This window comes from Panthera pardus, unplaced genomic scaffold (genome assembly GCF_024362965.1).
Source record: "Panthera pardus isolate Hobbes unplaced genomic scaffold, ASM2436296v1 HiC_scaffold_24, whole genome shotgun sequence".
Taxonomy (NCBI): Eukaryota; Metazoa; Chordata; class Mammalia; order Carnivora; family Felidae; genus Panthera; species Panthera pardus.
Window position 1 is genome coordinate 99,250,977 of NW_026526810.1, and position 22,108 is coordinate 99,273,084.

General features: G+C 33.7%; 1 protein-coding gene across 6 annotated transcripts in view; it reads right to left on the minus strand.

The window, feature by feature from the left end:
• CUNH14orf39 (chromosome unknown C14orf39 homolog) overlaps positions 1-22,108 on the minus strand; it is a 51,926-nt gene that overhangs the window by 3,199 nt on the left and 26,619 nt on the right. For all 6 annotated transcript variants that reach the window (XM_019451633.2, XM_019451632.2, XM_019451635.2 and 3 more), the window contains 6 exons: positions 20,248-20,333; positions 19,883-19,941; positions 13,901-13,962; positions 11,839-12,017; positions 10,036-10,171; positions 4,043-4,100 (listed from right to left, as the gene is read on the minus strand). In XM_019451633.2, coding sequence (XP_019307178.1) covers positions 4,043-4,100; positions 10,036-10,171; positions 11,839-12,017; positions 13,901-13,962; positions 19,883-19,941; positions 20,248-20,333 — 580 coding nt within the window. The remainder of the gene's footprint in view (positions 1-4,042; positions 4,101-10,035; positions 10,172-11,838; positions 12,018-13,900; positions 13,963-19,882; positions 19,942-20,247; positions 20,334-22,108) is intronic.

The following is a 22,108-nucleotide window of genomic DNA, read 5'->3' on the forward strand; positions in this document are numbered from 1 at the left end:
TTGTTAAAATATCAATACCACTGAAAGCCATCTATAGATTCAGTGCAATCCCTACCAAGATTCCAATGGCATTTTTTATAAAATTAGAAAAAACCCTCCCCAAATTTATATACAACCACAAAAAACTCCCAAAAGCCAAACAATCCTGCAAAAGAAGAACAAAATGGGAGGCATTATACTTCCTGGTTTCAATTAAACTACAAAGCTAATATTAATCAAAACAATATGGCACTGGCACAAAAACAAGCAGATCAACAGAACAGGGCTTGCATATACAGTCAACTAATATTTGACAAGGGAGTTAAGGACAGAGAAAAGACAGTCTCTTCAATAAATAGTGCTGAGAAAATTGGGATACTAACATGTAAAAAGGATGAAACTAGATCCCTATACCACTCACAAAAATTAACGTGAAATGGATTAAAGACTTAAATGTAAGACCTAAAACCATGAATGTCCTAAAAGAAAACATAGGAACAAAGCTCCTTGCCACTGTCTTGACTTTTTGGGTATGATACCTACAGCATAACCAATAAAATAAAAAACAGACAAGTGTAACTACATCAAATTAAAAAGCTTCTGCACAGCAAAAGAAACAACAGAGTTAAAGTTAAAAGACAACCTATGGAATAGGAAAAATATTTGCAAATCATGTATGTGATAAGGGGGATTAATATCCAAAATACATAAAGACCCCATACAAATCAGTAGCAAAAAAACAAATTAAAACAATTAAAATTAAAACAAACAATTTTAAACAAACAAAATTAAAAAAAAACAATTAAATTAAAATCCAATAAAAAATCCAATCCAATTAAAAATAGGCAAATGACCTGGATAAACATTTTTCCAAAAGGCCAACAGGTACTATGGTGGCCAACGGGCATATGAAAGGATGCTCAACATCACTAGTCATTAGTTATATGCAAATCAAAACCACAATGAGAATTCATCTCATACCTGTTAGAATGCTCATCATCAAAAAGACAAGAGATAACAAATGCTGGCAAGGATGTACAGAAAAGGGAACACTTGTACACCATTGGTAGGATTGTAAACTGGTATAGCCACTACGGAAAACAGTATGGAGGATTCTTAAAAAGTTAAAAATAGAACAACCATATGACACAGCAATTCTACTCTGGGAATATATCCAAAGGAAATGAAAACATTGACTCAAAAAGATTAGTGTACCTCCATGTTCATAGCAGCATAATTTATAATAGCTAAGACATAGAAACAACTTAAGTGTCCATCAGCTAATGAATGGATAAAACAGTTGTGAGGTGTATATCTATCTATCTATGTATAGATATCTATACATATCTATGTATACATATCTATGTATAGATAGATAGACAGATACATACACACACACACACACACACACACACACACAATGGAATATTAAGCCATTAAAAAACAAGGACATCTTGCCATTTAAAACAACACTGATGGACCTTAAGGGCATTATACTAATTGAAGTAAGTCAGACAGAGAAAGACAAATGATGTATGATTTCACTTACATGTGGAACGGAAGGAAAGGGAAGGGAAACCCATAGAAAAAAAATTCAGATTTGTGATTACTAGAGGTGGGAGGAGGGGGAGGGGAATTTGGAGGAAGGTGGTCAAAAGATACAAACTTCCAGTTCTAAGATAAATAAGTACTATGGAAGTAACTAAAACATGATGACTATAGTTAACACTGCTGTATGATATATAGGAAAGATATTAAGAGAGTAAATCCTAAGAGTTCTCATCACAAAGAAAAAAATTTTTTTGCTTTTTCTTTTTATTATATCTATATGGGATGCTGGATACTCACTAAACTTATTACAGTGATAATTTTAAAACGTCTGTAAATCAAACCATTATGCAGTACATCTTAAATTTGTACAGTGATGTATGTCAATTATATTAACAAACTGGGGGAAAAAAAGACTAAAAACATAAGGTCCTAAAGTTTAGGAGAAGTCAGGGAGGAACATAGGAACTTGGTCATCACCTGTATTATAATATTTGAAAGTGCTGAAGTGAATGTGTGTCAAATGAATAAGAATGTCAAAGGAGAGAATATTAACATTCTAATTTTATTAAATAAGGTTTAATTAAAAGAATGTCTACAATTGGTATATTAATTCTGGTCTCATAGCATTAAATGTCATTTATGACAATTTCAAAATTTATGTCTTCACCTTGCTGAATTCCAAATTCATATATACAATTTCTTACTTTACTTTTACTTAGCTATCTAACAGAGGCTTTTCAGTTGATAACACTTCCAAAACTAAAGTCCCAGCTCCTGTTGGTATCTAACATATGGCCTTCCATATTTCAATAAGTGGCAGTTCCATTCTTATTCATCAAAATCTTCTTCGTATCATCCTTATTTCTATCTCTTAATCCTTACGTCCTGTCCATTAGCAAATCCTTACAACTCTACCTTCAGAAAGCTTAATGACCAAATCCAACCTCTTCTCACCACTTCCACTACCACTATCCTTGCCACCATTAATTTTCACCTGTAGTATTTTAATTACTTCCTAATAAATCTCCCTGGTTTCACCCTTGTTTCCATATAGTCCATTCTCCATACAGTAGCCAAATAATGCTCTTAAAACCTATTAAATCATTTCAGTCCTTTGCTCAAAACTTTCCAATAAACTGCTCATCTCACTTAGGAAAAAAACCCAAAGTCCTTAATTGTCTTAGGGCCCCATATGGTTTGCTCTCCCTCCAACCTCTCTGATTTAATTTCCTACCAGTTTCTCACTCCTTATTTGATTCCAATCATACCAATTTACCCACTATTCAACACACATGCTGAGTATGCTCTCATCTCAAGACCTTTGCACCCTCTGCCTAGAACACTTAACCACATAGCTTGTACCTGGCACCTCCTTCAGGTTTTTGCTCAATGGCTGCCTTTTAGTGATGCCTTCCCTGACTCCCTTGTAACAGAGTAACCAACCGCACAATCCAAATACTCCCTATTTCCCTTATTCCGTTTACTTTTCTTCATAATACTGATCATCCACAGTAAGTAAAAAGCAAACATCAAGCCTGCATTGATCCAAGCCCACCTGGAAGAATGACCTTGAAGTTGGAATTCTCATAGGTCTATTTTCTTAAAAAATATGGAATTAAAGTAAATGCTGTGTCTTCCTTGTTTAGTGTGAGACTGCACCTGAATTAGGTGAGCTGTGAGTTAGGATGCAGTCTTTGGACCTTATGATTAGAATGATATTAAAAGACTGGTGGGAAACTGAGGTTGCAGATTTTCTGTTATGCACCATGCCTTTTGTCCATAGTAGCTTTACATGTCTTGTGTGAGTGATGTGGCAAATGAAACCTTATTATTTGGGTAGCTGGTGGGCCTCTCAATGAGATAAAGACACTGTACATGCTGTTATTTCCTATCCTGTATCTTCCTATAAAGCTAAGTAAATCTAAGATTAAAAGTTGTAACGTGTGAGTCTACCAATATCTACTGTTGTTTAGTGCACTACCTGACATATAATCGTTTGTCTACTTTCAGTTTCTCCCACTAGAACAAAAACCCTATGAGAACTTTGCATTCTTGTCCACTATCCTATCATCAGAGCCAAAGCAGTACTGCATATGAAATATACTATATGTATACACATATATGTTTATATTTATATGTTGAATGAATCCATTAATCATAGGATAAAAGAAGAAAGAAGATCCAATAAAAAGTAAGCACCAGAGAGAGAGGATGAAACCCAAAAACTTCAGAAGGATGAGAAGAGTCAACTATATCACATGCTGCAAAGATACTGAGTATGATAATAAATACAAAATACCCATAATGTTTGATAATTGTTAACTCACCAGTAATATTAGAGAAATTGGTAGAGTAGTGACAGAAGAAGCTAAATTACTACAAAAAATGATTAGTGAGTGATGCAGAAGTAATAAAATTTTAAAAGAATTAGCTGAGAAAAATCAGAGACAAACTAAATACAAAGTGGAGAAAGTAACATGTTTTTATATGTAGCAAACTTCAAATCACTTACCAATTTCTTGTTGTGATGAAAGAGGATTTAAATTTCCCGCAGAATAATGTTCATTAAACTGAAAAATAATTTCCATTCAATATTACTCATGAAGTCAGTAGAACAGCAAATATGACATTTGTATTTGAATATAAACCCTAATTTTTTTAATAAGCATAATTAGAGTAGACAAAAATGGCAACATTCTTTTTTTTTAATGGCAACATTCTATATAGCGTACTACTGTACTTTATTTGTTTTTACTTTCTTTTACATTTATTTATTTTTGAGACAGAGACAGTGCATGAACGGGGGAGGGGCAGATAGAGAGGGAGACACAGAATCGGAAGCAGGCTCCAGGCTCTGAGCCATCAGCCCAGAGCCTGATGCGGGGCTCGAACTCACGGACTGCGAGATCATGACCTGAGCTGAAGTCGGACGCTTAACCGACTGAGCCACCTAGGTGCCCCGATACTACTGTACTTTAAAAAAGAAATCTTTCTTTAAAACCTATCATTAAGCCTAAAATAAGGCTTATTGATTTCATTCTGGCAATGGGTAAAATCTTAAAAGGTGTATATATTGTGCTAAAAATAGTTCCTACTTTGGAATATTAATATAACCTAAAATTTTTTTAATGTTTATTTTTTTTGAGAGAGAGAGACAGAGTGTGAGTGGGGGAGGGACAGAGAGAGGGAGACACAGAATCTGAAGCAGGCTCCAGGCTCTGAGCTGTCAGCACAGAGCCCGATGTGGGGGGTCAAACCCACGAACTGTGAAATCATGACCTCAGCTGAAGTCAGATGTTTAACCAACTGAGCCACCCAGGCGCCCTTATATAACCTAAAATTCTAATTAATTTTTGCTTTATTCTGAAGGCCTTTTACAAATCAGGTTCTTGGTATTGTTTTCTTGCCTATAAAAGTAATAGGAAATATGAGGAAATAGGAAATAATAGGAAATATGAGGATAATAGGAAATATCAAGTTTTGCTGCCAAAAGAGTCTGTTTTCTCTGTGAAAGTTTTTTTTTTAAATGGGATCATGACATAGATATGACAACATAGTTTTCTGACCCATTTTTTTCTCTTAATGTTGCATTATGAGCATTTTCCCATGTCATTATTCTTCCAAAACCAGATTCTTTTCATAGCATTTTAATATTCTTCTATATCAACATACCATACAGTTTTTTTTAAGTTTTTACTTAAATTCTAGTTAGTTAACATACAGTATAATATAAATTTCAGGTGTACAATTTAGTGATTCAACACTTTCATACAACACCTGGTGCTCATCACCCTGCATAATCCCCATCACCTATTTGACTCATCCCCCCATCCATCTCTCCTGTGGTAACTAACAGTTTGTTCTCTATAGTTAAGCGTCTGTTTCTTGGTTTGCAATCATTCTTTCAATTTAGACATTTAGGTTACCTCTGTTTTTTTTTTTAATACAAATTACACTTGAATAAATACTGTTATGCACAGATTTATATTTTTTGACAATAAGGAAAACTGTTTTTCCTGGAGATTTTATGTCACTTGAATTATTTTTCCGTGATTTATTCACCTAAAGAACTTGAATATATCTTATTAATCTCTATAAGCTCTTCATATATTAAAGATATTAATCTCTTCTACTATTATTGCAAATATTGCATATCACATTATCATTTTGCCTGTAAAAATTTTTTTTAACAGGGGCACATGGGTGGCTCAGTTGGTTGAGTGTCCAACTCCTGATTTCAACTCAGCTCATGATCCCAGGATTGGGGGATCAAGCCCCACATTGGGCTCAGCGCTGAGTGTGGAGCCTCCTTAAGCTTCTCTCTCTCTCTCTCTCTCTCTCTCTCTCTCTCTCCATCCCTCTCCCCCATGCTTCCTCTCTCTTAAAAATAAAAAGAAATTAAAATATAACAATTTTATATGGAACCAAACCCTTCTATTTTCTTTTGGCTCATCTTCCACTGTTTTAATGCTCAGAGAATCCTTCCTCTTCTTAAGATCTGATGAATATTTAAAGTTCCAAGACTTTTAGCCCATACCACTGATCAATTTATCAATCCTTGTACCATTACCACACTTTGCTTGCTCTAGGTTTCCCTTCACCAGTCTTATTTTCCACAATATTATCTTATTATTAATGTCTATAAATCTATAATACTATTTCATTCATAAAATGTATAAATTGTCTTATCTTTTTATCAGTCTAATGATGACTTTATAAACTCTCAATTTTTTTTCAAGGAACCGACCAATTGGCTTTGTCAATTTTCTCTATTGCTTGTTTTCTATTTCATTAATGTCTCTTATCCCCCTTATTTTGCCATTCTATTTACTTTGGGCTTATTTTGTTCTTACTTTTCTAGATTTTCAAGGTGAAAACTTACATCACTGATTTTAGACCTTTCTTCTTTTCCATTAATTGAATTATTTAAATATAAACTAAATTATTTAAAGCTATGGTTTCGTTCTGGTTTGGGCAACATCCTACAATTTTGATACACTGAATTTTTCGTAATCATTTCAAAATCTTTTCTAATTTCTCTCATGATTTCTTCTTTGGCCTACGACCTAATTATTCAGGTTTTTCCTTCTACCTTATTATTGATTTCTAATTTAATTATATTGTGAGCAGACAATGTACTCTGTATGATTTCAATCCTTTTAAATTATTAAGACTCATTTTATGGTTCAGAACATGGTCTTGGTGAATGTACCATTAGCACTTGAAAAGAATATAGAAGCACACCTCAGAAATATTATGAGTTTAGTTCCAGACCATCACAAAAATGTATCATAATAAAGCAAGCCGAAAGAATTTTTTGGTTTCCCAATGCATATAAAAGTTGTGTTTACACTATACTGCTGTAATCTAGTAAGTGTGCAGTAACATTATGTCTAAAAAATGCACATAAATTTTAAAATACCATACTTTATTGCTAAAAAAATGCTAACCTTCATCTGAGCTTTCAGTGAGTTGTAATTACTGATCATAGACCACCATAACAAATAGTAATGAAAAAGTTTGAAATATTGTCAGAATTACCAAAATGTGACACAGAGAAAAAAGTGAGCAAATGCTGTTGGAAAAATGATGCTAGCAGACTTGCCTGACACAGGGTTACCACAAACCTTTACAAGAAAGCAGTATCTGCAAAGTACAATAAAACAAGGTATGCCTGCATAAGCTGCAGTTGCTGGATGTGTTGTTCTATAAATGTCAGGTCAAGAGGGTTGATGGTGTTGTTCAGATTTTATAGATCTTTATTGATTATGTTGTCTAATTCAATCAATTGCTTAGAGGGGGTTTTTTATTAAAAATCTCCAACTAAGCTTGTGTTTTTTTCTATTTCTCCATTTAATTAAGTCAATTTTGTTTCTTAATATTTTTTATAGTTAATATACAATGTTATATTAGTTTTGGGTGTACAACTTAGTGAATTGACAAGTTTATACATTATGCTATGTTCATCACATGTACAGCTATCATCTGTCCCATTACATTGCTATTACAATAACACTGACTTCCTTATGCTCTGCTTTTGTTTCTGTATTTTGAAGTTGTCATTAGGCACATACACATTTGTCATTGTTGTATCTTCCTAGAGAACTGGCCCTTTTGTCTTTAAGAAATGCCCTTCATGGGGCGCCTGGGTGGCTCAGTCGGTTGGGCGTCCGACTTCGGCTCAGGTCATGATCTCACGGTTCGTGGGTTCGAGCCCCGCATCAGCCTCTGTGCTGACAGCTCAGAGCCTGGAGCCTGCTTCAGATTCTGTGTCTCCCTCTCTCTCTGACCCTCCCCCGTTCATGCTCTGTCTCTCTCTGTCTCAAAAATAAATAAACATTAAAAAAAATTAAAAAAAAATAAAAAAAGAAATGCCCTTCATGATCTCTAGCAATATTCTCTGTCTTGAAGATTATCTAAAGTGATGTAAGTATAGCCATTGTGACCTTCTCTCACTTAGTTTTTATGATATATCTTTTTCCATTCATTTACTTTCAACCAGTTTTTATCTTTATATTTAAAGTATATTTCCATTACCCATTTATCTCTAATTAAGAGTCTATTTTCTGGTTTCCCTCTCTTTTTTTCCTCTATGTTCATCTGTGGTTTTTTTTTAACGTTTATTCATTTTTGAGAGAGCGTGAGCATGGGAGGACCAGAGAGAGAGAGGAAGACAGAATCCGAAGCAGCCTCCAGGCTCTGAGCTGTCAGCACAGAGCCTGACGCAGGGCTCGAACCCACGGACCAGACTGCGAGATCATGACCTGAGCCGAAGTTGGACACCCAACAGACTAAGCCACCCAGGCTCCCCTGTTCATTTGTTTTGTTTCTTAAATTCCACATAGGAGTGAAATCATATGGTATTTGTGTTTCTCTGACTGACTTATGTCACTTAGCATGATATGCTCTAGCTCCATTCAGTCATTACAAATGGCAAGATTTTATTCTTTTTGATGACTAATACTCCTGTGTGTGTGTGTGTGTGTGTGTGTGTGTACACACCACATCCTCTTTACCCATTCATCAATCGATGGACATTTGGGGTTCCTTCCATAATTTGGCTATTTTGTTTTATTTTTTTAGTTTTCAAAAAATGTTTACTTATTTTAAGAGAGAGAGCGCGCACTCACACATAAGCAAGGGAGGTGCACAGAAAGAGGGAGAAAGAATCCCAAGCAGGTTCTACACTGCCAGCGCAGAGCCCATTGTGGGGCTTTGTCCCACAAACTGATAGATCATAACCTAAGCTGAAATCAAGAGTCAGATGCTTAACCAACTGAGCCACCCAGGCACCCCAATTTGGCTATTGTTGATAATGCTGCTATAACATCAGGGTGCATGTATCCCTTCAAATCAGAATTAAAAGTCATGGAATTTTAAATTTTCATTAGATCTTAACAAGAGGAAGGATTCTCTGAGCATTAAAACAGTAGAAGATGAGCCAAAATAAAATAGGAAAATTCCTGGATGTAGGGCAGTTCTATTTTTTAAAAAAGAGAGAGCAAGCAGGGGAGGGAAAGACAGAGGGAGACAGAGGATCCAAAGCAAGCTCCATGCTGACAGCAGAGAGCCTGATGCGGGGCTCGAACTCACGAACCGTGAGATCATGACCTAAGCAGAAGTCAGACACTTAACTGACTTAACTACCCAGGCACCCAGGGCAGTTCTACTTTTAACTTTCTGAGGAAACTTCATACAGTTTTCCACAGTGGAAAATAGTCAACTAGTGTCGTATCAGAGTGTAGTCTTAACCACTACACTGTGCTGTCTCTACTGATCAAATAAAGTACATCTTAATTTTCAGTTTCAATTGCCAAATACAGAAATAAGCACTTTACTATCCTATCACTGAATAGTAGAATCACTATCACTATTAGAAGAAAATTACGTCTTCTAAAAAATTAACTGATGATGTTACTATGTACACATATGTAGATAAAAACACCAACTAATAACCTGGAGAATTTTTCATACTGAGAATATGTGAAGTTTGGTTAGTAGACACATGAACTATAAAGCCAAATTTATTTTAAAGTGCCTTTAACTGCAATGTAAATCAACCCTATACTGAGATTCTTTTTTTTATAAATAGATATCAACTGAAGGTACCTGAAATTGAAAACAAAAACATAATGGGAAAACTGTGCTATTCTATCAATACTCAGAATCTTCTAAAAAATTGCCTGTGCTTCTTACTCTGCCCCAAGACAGTTTGACAGTAAAGAATTAAAATTACTTGAGGTTATAGTGTACAGTTTTTTATTTTTCTTATTTTCATCTTTTAATGTTTTATTTTTTTTTATGAGAGAGAGTGCAAGCAGGGAAGGGCAGAGAGAGGGGGGGACAGAGGATCCGAAGTGGGATCTGTGCTGACAGCAGAGCCTGATGCAGGGCTTAAACTGACGAGCCATGAGATCATAACCTGAGCAAAAGTTGGATGCTTAACCGACTGAGCCACCTCCAGTGCAATTTTTTAGAAATAAAACTTTAGCTTCCACCTATTACCTGATCTGATGAGATTTCTGAATCAAATGTAGAATCAAATAGATTCAATCCAGGAGATCTAGAAGTATAATTCATAAGAAAAGAAAATCCAGGGGATTCCTTTTGTGTTTGACCTTCAGGCATTATATTTCTATTTCTGTTACAGAGAAATAAGAAATAATAAAATTGTTAAAAAAATATATTACTAAGTATGCAGACTGGTAAACACCATAAGAAATACCATACAAGTAAGAATTAGCACAGTAGGGAAAGGGAAGGAATAGTTATTGAGGTGACAAACCTCTTGAGAAAAAGATAGTTTGAAGTGAAAAATGTTAAATAAAGTAGAACAATCAAGTATGGGATGATGATAACAATGAAGTTCAACTGAGAATAAACCCTAAACTGCGTTCAGGGTCTATTCTAGGTATTTCCATTGGCATTAACTTACGTATTCCTCACAGTATCCCTATGAAATAGATATTACCACCTCCATTTTACAGAAGAAAATTTTGAAGCATAGAAAGGTTAAATGACTTTCTCCAAGAAATGTAAATGCCAACTTAAATTCAGCAATCCAGATTCAAAGTCCAAGCTTTTAACTTTGAGGCTATACTGTCCCCAACACATTGAAAGCCAATTACAAGATTTTAGTCTTAATGAGAAGTCAGTCATTACATACTGTTGCATAAGGAAGTTAAACTAGAAAATGATTTGGGAAAAATAATTAGAGAAGACAGTATACAACAGTGGTCAAATGCATGAATTCTGGAGGCAGAAATGCCTGGGTTTGAATCACAACTCTATCACTAATGAGTTGTACCACCTGTGATTCTGTTTCCTCTTCCTCTAAGTATAATAGTGTATTTACATCTCATAAAGTTTATAAAATGTTTAGACACAGTTAATGCTATTGTTAAATATAATAGATATCTGAAGATACTTCCATAACTGTCTCCATGACCATCAATGAATCACTTAACTTTACAGATTAGTTTTCTCATCCATAAACAGAGGTTTTAGTATATGGCTGCCATTCTTTTTACAGTTCTCAGATTTGGTGAGGAGTTCTAGTTTGAACATACTGAGTCAACAGCATGACTTTCACATATAAAACGTTTATTAACAATTCAAACTACAGAAGTAGAAAATGGGTGAGAGATTCTTGAAGTGAAATTTGTTTGACATTTGTTTTTAAAAAATCTTAAGGTAAAAAAAAAAGAATTTTAAGGTTTGTAGTTTTAAAAGGGATTAAACTACACAAAAAGGTTAAATGCCGCACTATTCTCTTGGCTGCAAGCTACAAATCTATTTCCAAAGTTAAATAATCATGTTAGAGATATTTCTGCCTACCTAGGTTACTTGACAGATGGCAATTCTTGCTTTAGACAACATAAAGGAAAATTACGGCTGGAACATTATTCAGTGATGTCCACAAGCTATACCGTACATGACAGTTGCTTTTTAGCTTGACATTTAACATTTTTCCATACAGTTTTTATCCTTTGGAAAAATCTAAAATCTATATACTATTGCACTGGGTAAGTACTCAGAATCTATGCCATCTTCATCTAAGTGTTGTAGGAAAAATGGGGAAGAGGTTCTATGGAACAAGAATGGCAGAATGCTAATAATTATTTGAACAGGATAATAGGTACATGGAGGTTCGTTATGCTAGTCTCTCCTTTATGTATTTGAAATATTCCATATAAAAACCTTTTTAAAGTTATAGGTACTAGACATTTTACTATTCCCATCAATTATTTACATAATATTGGCCCAGCATATAGATTCTTTAATTATAATTATTGATTAAAATCCTACATTTCAAAAGAGGGGGTTTTAGGAAACAATGATTTCTCCAAAGGTTCAGGTGTTTTCACAGCTTCAGGAGTTCTTAAAAATAAAGGAATTTCAGGAGTTCGTGGAAAATTCTCAGTCCTTTCTTCTACTTCATCACTATTATCTTCTATTGGCTTCCCAAAACGTTCTGCGCATATAACCTACAAATTCAAAATAACAGAAAACTATAAAAATGAATGCTATTAACAAACTCAAATATATATAAAAGTGTATGAGGTAGAAAACACCATATTAATCTATTATGTTACCATTTCATAGACAAAAGAACTAAAATATTAATTGATGAAAGTGGCATCAAAATATAACTGCAAAATACGGAAAAATAACTATTTTTAATTTTCTAATTTTTCTTTTCTTCCCTGATCCACCTCCCCTACCTCTACCTGAAAAAGGAAAAGATAACCAGAACATACTGAAACTGATGAAGAAAAATGGTTAGGAATGACTTTTTAAAATTTCCACATCATGTGGAGAAACAGAAACCCTCTTGCACTGTTGGTGGGAATGCAAATTGGTGCAGCCGCTCTGGAAAGCAGTGTGGAGGTTCCTCAGAAAATTAAAAATAGACCTACCCTATGACCCAGCAATAGCACTGCTAGGAATTTATCCAAGGGATACAGGAGTACTGATGCATAGGGGCACTTGTACCCCAATGTTTATAGCAGCACTCTCAACAATAGCCAAATTATGGAAAGAGCCTAAATGTCCATCAACTGATGAATGGATAAAGAAATTGTGGTTTATATACACAATGGAATACTACGTGGCAATGAGAAAAAACGAAATATGGCCTTTTGTAGCAACGTGGATGGAACTGGAGAGTGTGATGCTAAGTGAAATAAGCCATACAGAGAAAGACAGATACCATATGGTTTCACTCTTATGTGGATCCTGAGAAACGTAACAGAAACCATGGGGGAGGGGAAGGAAAAAAAAAAAAAAAAAGAGGTTAGAGTGGGAGAGAGCCAAAGCATAAGAGACTGTTAAAAACTGAGAACAAACTGAGGGTTGATGGGGGGTGGGAGGGAGGGCAGGGTGGGTGATGGGTATTGAGGAGGGCACCTTTTGGGATGAGCACTGGGTGTTGTATGGAAACCAATTTGACAGTAAATTTCATATATTAAAAAATAAAAAAATAAAAAATAAATAAAAAAAATTTAAAAAAATAAAAAAATAAAAAATAAATAAAATTTCCACATCATGCTCTGACTCAAGAATTGTATATGATAGCTCTTTAAAAGGAAAAAGTAATTTAATTCTAAGCAATCTTACTCTCATCAGTTATGTTCTTTATACTTTTTTGCCCTTATAAATTCATTATACTATTTTCTCTGCAAAGGTTGAGAAATTCAACAGAAATTGACTTTTGTAAGGTAGGAATATGATTTCTCAAATGTTTGCTATACCAAATATCATTTCAGAAACAATTTGGGTCCCTCTACCAAAAAAATTAAAATGTGCTTTTTATCTGTGTTTCTTGAGCAGTATTCTACTATGTCATTTGCCTTGTTTTAACCCTTAGTACTTAGTAAAGTCAATATACATTGCCTACATCTATCATTAAAGTTGTCCACTACTAAAATATATTTTGAAGAGATTTTTGTGATAAGCACTGGTTTTGATTAGCAAATCATTCAATTCTACCAAACAAAATTGTCTTCCTCAGTTGTAATTTAGTTGCAGTGTCAGTGTATATATATATATATATATAATTCTAAGCATATATATATATATATATATATATATATACATATATATATATATAGTCATGTATTAATGTATTAATGACAACTCTTTTTTGTATATTTTCATGTCATGTAAACTTTTTGTGGCTTCATTTTTTTAATCTAAAGTTCTTCTAAGGGATAGAAGCTTTAACACCACAGCAACTCAATTACTAACCAAATAACATCTAGACCTCACATAAATAATCTTCATTAAACATAATCAGAAATTAAAGTGGAAACAATACTTTAAATTGGAATATTTTGCTTAGAATTTAGAAACCAAACATTAGACTTACTTGTGAAGTACATTTTAATTCTCTCAATGGTCTTACCGTCCCTTTATCTTCACACTCAGCATCTATTTGTTATGGGAGAAAAAACTGGGTTTTTTTACAATTGCAAATAAAACATACAAATAAGAAATTTAACTGTTTTTGACCCACAAAAATAGCAATTTCATATAGTTCTACCTAACACATAGAAATAGGAGAATAAAACCCACATGAACAGTTTAACAAAGAAAATTATAGAGAATACTCACGTCACCACCACCCAGGTAAAGAAATAGATCATGCATACTCCAAAAGGCCCCATATTCCTCATAGCCTCCTCCTCACAGATAATCACTCTCCTGCCTTGTGTGATAATTATTTCCTGGATTTGTTTTATATAGTTTTATCACCTGAGTAATATAGTCTATTTTTCCTGTTTTAAAAAGTTGTATGATGAAATGGTACGTGTTGTCTTGTTTTTGTTCCAGCATATGCTTGTGAAATTCATCTGTATTGCTTCTTATAGACATAACTTGCTTACTTGTATTGATGTAAAGGATTTCATTGTATAAGCACGACACAATATATCTACCTATTCTACTAACAAATGGGCATTCAGGGTGTTTCTACTTCAAGACTATTACAAACACCGATGACACATACATTCTTTTGTATATATATACTTGTATGTATGTACTTGTATTTCTCTAAGTATATATGCAGGAGTGGAATTATAAGGTATAGGGTATTTATATCTTCCATTTTACCAAATTTTAAATTTTTCCAAAGTTTAGTTTCCAAACTATTTATCAATATTTTTGTGGCACCTAGACATCCCAAGTTACCTTAGGAGCCCACTCAGTTTCTAGTTATAATTTAGATATGGTCTCAATACTCATTTATAAATGAGTTTCTCCCAAATAGTTATGAGTTCTTATCGTCCTATATTCTCATCAACACTTAGTATTACCAGACTTTCTGAATTTGCTAATCTGTTGGATGTGTAGTATCTCACTGTGGTTTTATTTTTCAGTTTCCTAATTTGCTAAGCATCTTTTCATATGTTTATTTGAGACAAAAGTTTCTCTATTTGAAGTGCCTATTTGCGTATTTCGCACGTATTTCTAATTGGGTTGTCTGTCTTTTTCTTCTTGGTTTGTAGAACTTCTTTACACATTTTTGGAAACCAGTCCTTTGACAGTTTTATGTATTGCAAATATATTCTCTTGTCTTCTTTTTATAACATCTTTTGATGAATGGAAACTCTTAAGTTTAATACAGCCAAATTTATCAATCTTTGTTTTATTATTGGACTTTTTAATTATTTAAGACATTCTTTCCTACCTCTAATATGTTTTTCTATTTGACCATCTGAAAGCTTTATAGTTTTGCCTTTTGCATTTAACAGTCACAACCATGATTTTCACCACAGATTAATTTCCTCAAAAGACAGGCTGGGAGACTGCTGAAAAGAATCTTTTTTTTCCCTAAGATAACTACGTGCCTTTTCGGGTATGAAGCCTTACCATATATGCTCAATGGTAGCTAGGAATATGACAGATATGTGCATTTCCCCACATATCTGTATTAGGGGTGCATTGTTCCTAGAGATCAACTATTCCTCCCTGTCTAATGTTCTGTCAGCTTGGTATATATACAGGATTATAAACAGGTGGAACAAATCATATGTGAAGATAAGATAGGATTCTTTCATCCAGAAGAAAGCAGGAAGAAAATCCATCTGCATGGAATCAGCATATTATGTTGGCTGAACCCTATTTTGAGAGTGGGAGAAACAGATTCACATTATGAGACCATTGTGAATGTGCATATATTTACAGAATTTTTCTACTGCAAAAACGAGCCAGTATTTTTAAGCTTTTATTTGAATTCCAGTTAGTTAACATGCAGTGTAATATTAGTTTAAAGTGTATTTAGTGATTCATCACTTACATACAACACCCGGTGCTCATCACAAGTGCATTCTTTAATCCCCACCTATTTAACCCATCCTTCCACCCCCCTCTCTTCTGGTAACTATCAGTTTGTTCTCTACAGTTAAGAGTCTGTTTCTTAGTTTGCCAGTTTGCCTCTTTTTCCCTCTATGATTGTGTGTCAGTTTCTTAAATTCCATATTGGGGTGAAATCATATGGTATTTGTCTTTCTCTGACTTATTTTGCTTAGTAGGATACACTCTAGCTCCATCCACATTATTGAAAATGGCAAGATTTCATTCTTTTTATGGCTGAGTATATCTATACACCACATCTTCTTTATCCATTCATCAGTTGATGGACACAGGCTGGGCTCTTTCCATAATTTACTTATTGTTGCTAATGTTGCTACAAACATTAAGGGGCATGTATCCCTTTCAGTTAGTATTTTTATATTCTTTGGGTAAATATCTAGTAGTGCAATTGCTGGATTGTAGGGTAGTTCTATTTTTAATTTTATGAGGAAATTCCATACTGTTTTCCAGTGGCTGCACCAGTTTGCATTCCCAATAACAGTGCAGGAGGGTTCCCCTTTTTCCACCTCTTTGCCAACATCTGTTGTTTCCTGTGTTGTTAATTTCAGCCATTCTGACAGGTGTGAGGTGATAGCTCATTGTAGTTTTGATTTGTATTTCCCTGATGATGAGTGATGTTGAGTATCTTTTCATGTTAGACATCTGCATGTCTTCTTTGGAAAAGTGTCTATTCATGCCTTCTGCCCATGGATTATTTGCTTTTTGGGTGTTGAGTTTCTTAGTTCTTTATAGATTTTAGATACTAACACTTTATCAGATATGTCATTTGTAAATATCTTCTCCCATTCCATAGGTTGCCTTTTAGTTTTGTTGTTTCCTTCACTGTGCAGAAGCATTTTATTTTGATGAAGTCTTAACAGTTTATTTTTACTTTTGTCTCCCTTGCCTCAAGTGACATTATCTTGAAAGAAGTTGCTATGACTAATGTCAAAGAGGTTACTGCCTGTGTTCTTCTCTCGGATCTTAATGGCTTCCTGTCTCACATTTAGGTCTTTCATCCATTTTGAATTTACTTTTGTGCTGATGATGTGTAAGAAAGTGGTCTAGTTTCATTTTTTTGCATGTTGTGTGCAGTTTTCTCGACACCATTTGTTGAAGAGACTTTTTTCCAAATTGGATATTCTTTCCAGCTTTGCCAAAGATTAGGTGACCATATAATTGTGGGTCCATTTCTGGGCTTTCTATTCTGTCTCATTGATCTATGCGTCTGTTTTTGTGCCAATACCATACTGTCTTGACCACTACAGCTTTGTAATATAACTTAAAATCTGGAATTGTGATACTCTGGCTTTGCTTTTCTTTTTCAAGGTTGCTTTGGCTATTCAGGGTCTTTTGTGGTTCCATACAAATTTTAGGATTGTTTGTTCTAGCTCTGTGAAAAAATGCTGGTGGTATTTTGATGGGGGTTGCACTTTTATGTGTAGATTGCTTTGGGTAATACAGACATTTTAACAATATTTGTTCTTTCAATTCATGAGCATAGAATGTTTTTCCATTTCTTTGTGTCATTGTGTCACCTTTATTTTATTTCATCAGTGTTTTATAGTTTTCAGAGTATAGATCTTTTTACCTCTTTGGTTAGGTTTATTCCTAGGTATCTTACGGTTTTTGGTGCAATTGTAAATGGAACTGATTCCTTGATTTCTCTTTCTGTTGCTTCATTTTTGGTGTACAGACATGCAACAGATTTCTGCACACTGATTTTGTATCCTACAACTTTACTGAATTTATGTATCAATTCTAGAATTTTTTTTGGTGGAGTCTTTTGGGTTTTCTATATAGAATATCATGTCATCTGCATATAATGAGACTAACTTCTTCCTTGCTGATTTGGATGTCTTTTATTTCTTTTTATTGGCTGACTGCTGTGTCTAGGATTTCCAATAATATGCTAAATAATGGTGGTGAGACTGGACATCCCTGTCTTGTTCCTGATCATAGAGGAAAAGCTCTTAGTTTTCTCCCATTAAGAATAATAATAGCTGTGGGTTTTTTGTATATGGACTTCACTATGTTGAGGTATATTCCCTCTAAACCTACTTTGTTGAGAGTTTTTAAATCAAGAATGGATGTTGTACTTTGTCAAATGCTTTTCTGCATCTACTGAAACAATCATATGATTCTTATCCTTTTTTATTAAAGTGGCATATCACATTGATTGATTTGCAAATATTGAACCACCCTTACATCCCAGGATTAAATCCCACTTGATCGTGGTGAATGATTCTTTTAATGTACTGTTGGATTCGATTTGCTAATATCTTGTTGAGAGTTTTTGCATCCATTTCATCAGGGATATTGGCCTGCAGATCTCTTTTTTAGTGGAGTCTTTGGTTTTGGAATCAGGGTAATGCTGGCCTCATAAAATGAGTTTGAAAGTTTTCCTTCCATTTCTATATTTGGGAATAGTTAAAAGAAGAATAGGTATTAACTCTTTAAATGTTTGGTAAAATTCAGGGCAACTGGGTGGCTCAGTCAGTTAAGCATCCAGCTCTTGATTTCAGCTCAGGTCATGATCTCACAGTGAGATCAAGCCCCGTGTCAGGCTCTGTGCTGATGATGTGCTCACGCTGCGCGCGCTCTCTCTCTCTCTCTTCCCCCCCCTTACCCCTTCCCCGCTCTTGTGTGTACAGTTGCACTCTCTCTCTCTCTCAAAAATAAAATAGACATTAAAAATAAATAAATAAATGTTTGGTAAAATTCTGCCGTGAAGCCATGTGGCCCTATACTTTAGTCCGTTGATTTTTTTTTTTTACTGATTCAATAGAATGAGCTATTTTTAAAACTTCAAAATAAAAGTCAGTAGCCCACATGCTACAGACAAGAAGAAATGAAAACTTTCATACAGCCTAATGAGTGGAATAATTGTTATCCATATGGGATTACCAAAATATGTATATATGTACACGAGATGAATTATGTTACACATTATATTATTCTTTCTTTCTTTCTTTCTTTCTTTCTTTCTTTCTTTCTTTCTTTCTTTCTTTCTTTCTGTGATACCCTTGAAAATTTCCAACAGCTAGTTGATTCTAGGATAATAAACTCATATACATACATATATTTATACATACACACACACACATATATATATATATATCTTGTGACCTTTCTATGATTTTATTTAAAGAAAATAATCCAAGATAGTAAAAGTTTTATGCAAAAGAATATAGTAGCATTATTCACAATAGCAAGAAAACCCAAACTGGAAACAAAAAAAATTTTTTGAGAGAGAGAGAAGGGAGAGTGCATGCACACAAGTGCGCACAAGGGAAGGGCAGAGGGAGAGGAGGAGAAAAAATCTTCAGCAGACTTCACGTCCAGCACAAAGCCTGATATATGGCTCAATCTCACAACCATGAGGTCATGATCTGAGCAGAAACCAACAGTAGGACACTTAACCAACTGAGTCTGAGTCACCCAAATGCCCCCTAAAATACTTAATATTTTGAGAGAGAATGGCTAAATAATTAAAACAATTAAATATAAAAATAATTCAATATTTTGAGAGAAAAGCTAAATAAATAATAGCATATCCTTACAATGGTATATGATACAGTCATTAAAAATAAAATCTATTTAATGGCATTAAAAAATACCCTCAACAGTATATCAAGTGGAAAGAAAAGGATACAAAATGATATACACAAGCATGTTTCAAATTTGGGGAAAAAAATAAAAGAAAAAGACACACACATACATAGGAAAAAAAATAAGACAGAGATATATACCAGTATGAATGGTGTCAGTTATATCTGGGTGATGGTATCTTTGTTTCTTTTGTATTTTTCTCTGTTTTCCAACTCTTTTACAATGAAATGATATGTTTTATATTTAGTGAAAAAGTGTTTTTAAAACTAGGCATGCATGGTCAGTTAACCAGAGATGCAAACAATCCAAATAACGTATTTAAATAGTATAAAAACCAGATATAATGTTATTCCCACTTCTTAGGAAAAATATAAGCAGCAAATACCTGTATCTCCTTTTTCAAACCATTGATTGCAATTCGATTGTTTCTGTGGGGTTAACAATCTAAAATAAAATAAATAAAATTTAGGTATTATTTGCTCAGTTGATAAATTATTTTAGAAATTAAAACGTTTTCCTATTTTTAAATATTTTGTTTTTTAAAGTTTATCTATTTTGAGAGACAGAGAGGAAGGGACAGAAAGAGAGAAAGAGAGAGAATTCCAAGCAGGCTCTGCACTGTTAGTGCAGAGCCACTGCAGGGCTCAATCCCATTACCCCAGGATAATGACCTGAGCCAAGATCAAGAGACAGATGCTTAACCAACTGAGTCACCCAGGCGCCCAGCATTTTCCTATTTTTAAAAGTTACCTGAAATGCATCGTATTTTGTGAATTTTTAATAGCCACGGCATTTGAGCATTTTGAATGTTTACTCACAGTAGAGTCATTAAGTACCTGAACAAAAGAAATGAAGCATTAGAATTGGCTACATAAACAACAAAATTTTTTTTCTTGTCATGGCTACTGAAGGCTCTCCAAGAACATTGTCATCCTCTTCCTCATCATCATTATCAATATGAACAACCACTACAAACATTAAATGAAACCACTATATACAAAATATTAAGTCAAATACTGGGAAACAAAGGTTAAAACTCTCAAGGAATTTGATATTTTGGACAAGTATGACAACTATGCTTGGTAGCATTTTGACATTTAAGGTAAACTTAAAATTTTTATCCCATATTTATGATTAATCAAGTCAATCTTACCATTTTCTCAACTGATTTCTGTCTATTCTCTGTAACCTCTTAAATTCAACATAAAAAAGCAAAACAGATTAAAGGATTAAAGGCTGAAATTTTATTTTTTATATATGTGTGGAAAAGGTAATATTTCATTTTTAACTTTAAATTTAATATCAATATCTAAGCCACTGCTTTATTTTTGTATTGTCTATTTCAAGTCATTCATTCTCTGTGAGTGACTCATTCTGAAGAGTTTCTGATTTTTATTTGACCCAAAATAAAAATATCTTTAATAGGAAAGTTTATCCCATTTGTTTTTGTTATAACAGCCACTGGTCTTAATTCTGTCATCTTACTGTGCTTTAGATAAGACCTTGTCCTTTAAAGGGCATTTGTCCCTTAAAGAACAAGTGTTGTTACTGCTTTATGTTTTAAATAATATACATGTTTCTATTGGTCTCTTGGTAAAAGTATTTATACAAGTTAAGTAGTTGTTTAGAGGAGATGCTAAGAACTAAAACTGTTGAGTATGTGCATTTTTATGTGTAATAAATACTATGAACCAGTCCTCTGAAGTAATTATACCAAATAACATTCCACTATTGACTTCAGTAGATATTATCAAATGTTGTAGTGTATGCAAATCTGATAGGTGAAACCATATATATCATTGGTTTAATATGCCTTTCCCTTTGCCCCCGAGCTCAAGCACCTTATTATGTCTAGTGACACTTCGTCTTTCTTTTTCTGTAAATTGCTTATCTTTTGCGCATTTAAAAAATTAATTTGTATTAGTATTTCTTTGTATGTTATGCATACCAATCTCCTGTCCATTCTGTCATTCTCTTCAACTTTGTTGGTGTCTTGTCACACATTAAGTTTTTTATTTTAATGTAGTCCATTGACTAGTTTTTCTTATACCACACTGTTGTAATTACCACATTTTGATAATATTTAAAACTGTTCTGGGATGATGAAAATGTTCTGGAATTAAGACAGTGGTGACAGTTACACTACCTTTTGAATACACTAAAAACCACTAAAATGGACACTTTAAAATGGTGAATTTTATGATAAACTTTTAAGCATCTAATAGTATGAGTCTCCCTTATGTTGTTTAAAAAGATCTTATATTTTAAATCTTTATTTGAACTCATTTATTAATATGTTAATGTAGTGAATCATATTGATAGACTTTTCCAATGCTATTATTGCATTCCTTGGGAAAACCATGTTTTAGTCATAATATATTATTCTTTTAATGTTACACTGCCAAATTAGGTTTGCTGATCATTTATTTGGGTTTCTACATGTATGTTCATTCTTGAGACTAATGTACAAATTTTTTTCATTCACTATCTCTGTCCTTGCTCCCTAATAAATTAACTATGTATAATTTGTTGCATAGCTTCCAACTTCTATGCTCTGGAATTGCTTAAATAAAAAGATTGCCCTCAACTGGCAATTTTGCCTCTCAGGGAA